The 6,126-nt window shown below is 52.8% G+C and overlaps 1 protein-coding gene across 3 annotated transcripts in view; it reads right to left on the bottom strand.

Moving 5' to 3' along the window:
* Positions 1–3,795: 3,795 nt before the first annotated feature.
* The window catches only part of RBPMS2 (RNA binding protein, mRNA processing factor 2), a 30,067-nt gene continuing 27,736 nt past the window's right edge, over positions 3,796–6,126 (bottom strand). For 2 of the 3 annotated variants that reach the window (XR_008238327.1, XM_052808589.1), the window contains 2 exons: positions 5,311–5,380; positions 3,796–5,050 (listed from right to left, as the gene is read on the bottom strand). Coding sequence is in view for 1 of the 3 variants with exons in the window: in XM_052808589.1 (XP_052664549.1) it covers positions 5,318–5,380 (63 nt within the window). In the remaining 2 variants the exon portion in view is untranslated. Of the gene's footprint in view, positions 5,381–6,126 lie in introns of all 3 variants that reach the window. The other variant, XR_008238326.1, reaches the window with a different exon arrangement.

Raw genomic sequence — 6,126 nt, 5'->3', positions numbered from 1 at the left:
CTACACTGTCCCCATCCCAAGGGGGAGAGGAAGGTGCAGGACAAAAATCTATGCATGTTTTATCCACTGTCCCAAGCTGCAACCTCCTGTTAAGCTGCTGCTTGGGAAATTGTCCTGGTTTCGTGTGCTCAGGTCTTGGATGCCACCTCCTGGCTTTCCCACTGTACTGTGCATCTCGTTAATGCGCTGTGACTCAACGCAGACCGGGAGGACCTTTCCCATCACACTGTCAGAAATAACAAAGCCGTGTAAAGCATTAGTGGTTCAGAGCAGCTTTTATTCTCTGAGGCTCTGACCTGATCCCATGTATTTTTGAATCAGGATGGAGGTAATTCTTCTAACTAATAAGCCTCCAGCCACCCGCTCATCATTAACGATATTACAGGCTTTTGTGCAGGATCCCATTGCAGCAGCACCTTGACTTCAGTGTCCCCCTGGGCTGTGATCCATTGTTTTGGGGCTGGGCCCTGGTACCTCTCACCTTTCACCAGCAGTTATTGTGCAGGGTGTCTTTTGTCCCTACAAACTTATATGACCGCTGTGCAGTCTGTTATGTATCACCTGTGTCTTTCCGTGCTCGCCGTTTGGGGTATTGGGATGCCGTTTCCAAGTCTCTACAGACTTCTTGCTGGGTTGGGGAATAATTTAACAAGTGGCTGGTTGGCAGGGGGATAGCAAAAGGATTTTTGGAGCTGTAAGACAGTGTGTTGATATCCAAGCCCGGCAGGTAAGCAAAACTCATGAGGGGGGCACTGTGCAATAATGAAATGCAAGATAAGGAGCAGACAGCATGCTTTCCCCTCCCCTCTTGGTCTCCATCATTTCCTAGCTCTTTCTACCCTCCTGGTGACATTTCTGGCCTGGGTAAGCGTACTTGTACACCCGCCAGCCAAGCCTGCCTCTTCCAGAGGTGTGCTACCAAGTTCATCCATCATCAAGCAGCTTGGCTATTCATTTTATATGGCCAAGTGCTGCAGCTGGGCTGGGGCTCCACAGACCTGGTACATGCAATGCTCCCTGACCACAGCAGACCTGCTCCTCATCCCCATGGGGCTGGGGATCCCCATTTGCCAGGGAAATCCTAGCAACGTTACGTGAGCACAGCTTCTTGGAAGTCAGCTGGGAGCGGTAGCTGCTAAAGCCTGATGCAGCATGGATCTGGGGCTGAGACATCTCCTCGTGGTTGGCCATTAATGTCTGCCCAATGGACAAACAACTAAGAGGACATCAGTGGTCTTCAAAATGGTCTTCAACCATGAAAGGCTTCAGCCTGAGTGAGGAGGGATGCCTTGGGGAAAGGAGATGGTGACAGAGGCTCTTCTCCCTGCGCTGCCAGTGCAGACCAGCAGATGGAAGTTGCTGGGGTTTGCAAAAGCCATGTTGATCCTTTGCAGAAGCCATTTGAATCACTTTTCATCGCATATGCCGTAGAAATGGCTGAAGGCACCAGATCATGCAACCTGCACAACTGAGCTGCGTCTGGGTATCCTTAATCATCACCAAAGGCATGCAGGACCATGAGGAGAGCATCAGCACCGCGAGGCACTCCTGACCTCGGAGACAGGAGGTCTGCGGTCTCTTGTGATCAGCAGGTCCCTGGATGAACGCAGGTGTTAGGTGCCCTGCCTCCTTCCCTATGTCTCTGGTTTCAAGCAGGGACTGAGTTTTGCATCTGGCCTCCCTGAAGATGCCCTGGCCTGCTGCAAGCGTGTCTAATCATTTCAAATGGGGGCCCAAGCCAACTCTGCAGCAGCTTGTCCAGCACGGCCATGCTGAAAGGCCTTTTTGCATCAGAACAGCTGGATTTTTCTATTTCCAAAGTGCTCCTTGCTGCAGTGCCTGGACCATGTGCCATGGCAGAGCACAGCGCTTTCGGGAGAAAATGGTCTGAAAGCTCCCAGATGGATTTTTTTTTTTCCCCCCACCTTCAAAACAAGGAAAAGAGAGGAGGAGTTTCCAGTAAAATGTAAAATGAAAGCGTGCCAAAACCAGCCTTTTCCCTATTTCTTCTTCTTCCAGCCCCAATGCCATCCCCTCTCTTTCCTGGCAGCTTTCTCCTACAGCCTCTATCCAACAGGTCCAGACAGCACCACGGACCAAAGCACCTGGGTGCCAGCAACCTGCGCCCTTTTTCCTGGGCAATGCCATCGGGCTGTGCCCCATCCAGACCTGCTCTCCACCCCGGAGCTTCATCCCACCCACAGACCGGGGACATTCCCCGTCCCTAAATCGCTGCCCAAAGAGCGTCCCTTTGAACAGGACACAAGTGGGAGCAGCCTGGGAGGGGCAGGGCCATTGCACACACGCACAAGCAGACACGGATGGACAGAGGCAGCAAGCGCACATGTGTGTGCACACACATGCCTGCGCCACGCTCACACCGGCCAGGGAGGGGGACGCCCGGGGACCCTCGGAGCAGACGTGACCTACTTTAGCTCCAAGGCGAGCCGTGTTGCGTGGGTCCCAGTGTAAAAGCTTAATAGAGCCGAGCGTAAATTATTCATTGCCTGGCCATGTTAATGCATGTGCTAAAGGCTTTTTTTTTTTTTTTTTAAAAAAATCTCCTCTATAATTTAAAGCCTTACACGCTCCCATCACCAGGCCCCGGCTGCTCTCTGGGGTGTTTCCGCTTGGGTGAGCAGAGCTGCGAGATGTGGATGGACCCGGCGGGGGAGAGCCGGCCTGGCAGAAGCTGGGATTCAGGCAGGAGCTGGGATTCAGGCGGCAGCCGGGATTCAGGCAGGAGCTGGGATTCAGGCGGCAGCCGGGATTCAGCCAGGAACTGGGATTCAGCAAGGAACAAGTTTTGCCTGGACTGTGGGTTGGGGAGATCCCATGGGGAACAGGCTGGCAGTGCTGCTCTGGCTCAGGCAGCCTGTGGTCCACAGCGAGTCACTTCCCAGAGCTGCAGAGCTCAGCTGAGCCCGTTCCCAGGACCAGTGGCCAGCGGGGTTATTTTTAGACCCGCCTTTCGCTTTTTCTTGTGTTGTTTTTTTTTTTTTTTTTTCCCCTGCTCCTCGCCTTTGCTCAGCACTGCCCTTGAAGCCCTGGGGAGAGAGGAAAACACTGATCCCGGGGGTAGGAAGCTGCACAGGAGGGCTCTAGAAGCCCTCCCTCCCCATCACAGGGACTCGCCGAGCTGCAGGGAGCCCTTTGGCACAGCAAGGAGACGCCCCCAGGCCACCCCACTGGGATTTAAGCAAGCTCTTTCCAGTGCGGCCACAGGCAGCTCCCACTGTAACATCCAGCCCTGCTTTCATCCCACCAGGACACACACCCCCCCACAGCTGTGGTTCCCACAGCTGTTTTAGCAGGTACAGATAAGGCCACAAAAAGATGGCAGGAGGAGCTGGGCAGGCGCAGGACGATGCTGCAGCCACAGAGGACGTTTGCCTTCTATGGACATCTCTCCTCGCTGCATCCCTGGCAGAGAAGAACAGCGCTGGCACGGAGGAGAGGCCCTCAGCCTCCACAGGCACTCGACAGGGGCGGGGGAAGAAACAAACACACCCAAAAAAGCTCATGGTTGCCCTCTCGGAGGCCTCCAGAAGAGCTCAGCATCAACAGTCCCTTCCAACACATGCCTGCACAGGCAAGGACTTGCTCTTCTTCTATGTGGGGCGGGGGGGAAAGATGCCCCAACCCCGCTCATGGTCCTCAGCAACATCCCAGACCAGGCTGCATCCTTCCAGGCACAGCTGGGGGACCTGGGCAGGGAGGGTAAGGGGGATGGGTAACACCAAGCCTGAAGCATCCCAACCCAGCCCCAGAAGAAAACACAACAGACCACAGAAAAAGAGTCACAGCAGCCTCTGGGTATATTTTTTGTTGTTGTTGCATTTCATATATTATCCAGTTTCACATTCTCATAGGATCAGCAATTATATAGCAACTTATTCTCAAATCTTTTAATACAAGCGAGACAGCCATGGTCGTATAATACTTAAAGCACTTCAATACCAAGCAATAAGATGCTAAAACAAAAATTGCACAATTTCTTGTTTACTATGCCTGACTGAATCATTGTTACAGAAGACAACCCTTCTCTTTCAAGCTTTTAACTAAACATTATCTTACAGGATTACAATTTCTCTTTAATAATAATAATAATTATTAATTGCACACGAACACACAAGAAATTCTTTATGATGCATAAATATTTCCTTATTACACATGGTACAAAAATACTCGTACTTTTTTTTTTGTTCGGTATTCCCATAAGGATGGCTGATTATTTGGCAGGACTGGATGCTCTCCAATCAGAAAGATGTGGAAAAAAAAGAGGTTAGATATTTTACAGCTATTCTATATATAGAAGTCTGAAGAAAAAAAACCAACAATATAATAACCCTGACTTTAAAACCAGAGAAGAATGGATGAGAACAGAAACCCAGTGCATCATACTTGGAAGAAAGAAAAAAAAAAAACATTTTTCAAATTTTTCTGGTTGTACTGGGAATGGGAGGGCAGAGGTGGGAGAAGGGGTGAGACAAGGACAGTTAGTATTTCTCAAAGCCAAGTCTTCACCGAAGCAAGATGAAAACCTTGATGGATCAATCCATTGGGCCAAGACCTGTTGCTAACGGTTACACAAACGCTAGAACAAACAAACTTACACTCACACATACACAAGTTAAGTGTTTTAATTCATGCCAGAAAACATGCAAAACCCATTGCCTTTCATTTCCTTCAGCCGAGCTACCGGGGCAGGGCGAGCTCGGGGAAGTCCAGGACCGAGCCCCCCAGCTGGGTTTCGGCACAGCCGGACGGCGAAGCTCAGTCGGGGAGGATGTCCTGGGGATGGAGGGAGGGAGGGAGGGATGGAAGGATGGATGGAGGCAGCACACAGCCCATGGCAGGGGCCGCGGCAGCTTCACAGTCTGGGGATGGGGGATGCTGGCAGCCCCGGGGTCGGGGAGGGGGGGAGCGCACAGGGGCCAGGCGCCTTGTCCGCTGGCCACAAACCAAACCGAGAGGAGTCTGAGCGATCGTCCCTGGCACATCCCTCCGTGGAGAGGCAGGGAGGAGGAACACAAGCCGAGGAGAGACGCTGCGGAAGAGGAGCAGCGGTGAGTGGGGCTGGCTGGATCCACTCCCTGAGCGGCACCCACAGCTCCTTTCCCACCCTGGGGCTTGGTGGGTCTCCCTGCTCCCACCGGGGTGGATTTGGCTCCATCACCCATCAATGTAACCCAACCACATCCTTGGGTGGATGCAGGAGGCTGAGCCCGAGCTCCCATCCCTCCTCCCCACAAGAGCCCAGGGACAAGCAGGACAAGGACCCGGCTCCAAGAGTAATTAATTACTTACTAATGAACTAACAAAACTGACGAGACTTCCATCCTTGCTGGGTAGCTTCAGAGGGAGGATACCAGCGCATCTGGAAAAGAAAGCCATGCCACAGGTCCGTGATCTAGGATTATCTCAACCAGAGCCCAAACCTTCAGCTCCTTCAGGCCATGTACTCCACTGAGTGAAGATGTCTCCAGCATGGGAAAGGAGGCTCCAGGGTGAGCCCCAAACACTACCTGAGTAGCATCCCAACCTGGGGCTGCACCATGCCAGCACTACCCAGCACACCGGCCGGCTCTGATGGCTCATACAAGGACAGGCTCAGGCTCACCAGGCACTGGGACCTGGCCAGGCCCTCCCTTAAGGAGGATGGCAGGATCCCACATGTCTAAGAAGGAAGCTAGCACCCCATCTCAGGGCTTGCCTCAACATCTCAAGTACTTTCTGCCTATTGGTATAACCAGAAGACAGCCCCCAAATTCACACCCATGCCTGGCCCCAGCTCACTACAACACACAGACCACCACCGTTCAAGCTAGGAAAGCTCCTCACCACCAAGCTGTCTATGAAGTTTACCACTGGAGAAGTGTGCACAAGGAGGGGCTGTTCCCCCCCCCAGCACGCTCCCATTCCCCCACACCCCCCAAGTTTACATCTTTCTCCCCGATCAGGCTCAGGGAGGGCAGAGAAGGCTCGCTTTGGGCATGCAGCACCCCAAGGTGGTGGCCGCTCTGCCCTCAGCCAGCAGAAGGAGGCATCTCAAGACCACACATTTAAACCAGACAACCTCTGCATGACACATATGGGGTAAGAACCGGCTCATCCACCACAGAA

The sequence above is a fragment of the Harpia harpyja genome, chromosome 14 (genome assembly GCF_026419915.1).
Source record: "Harpia harpyja isolate bHarHar1 chromosome 14, bHarHar1 primary haplotype, whole genome shotgun sequence".
Lineage (NCBI taxonomy): Eukaryota > Metazoa > Chordata > Aves > Accipitriformes > Accipitridae > Harpia > Harpia harpyja.
This window is presented reverse-complemented; position numbering and strand designations above follow the sequence as displayed.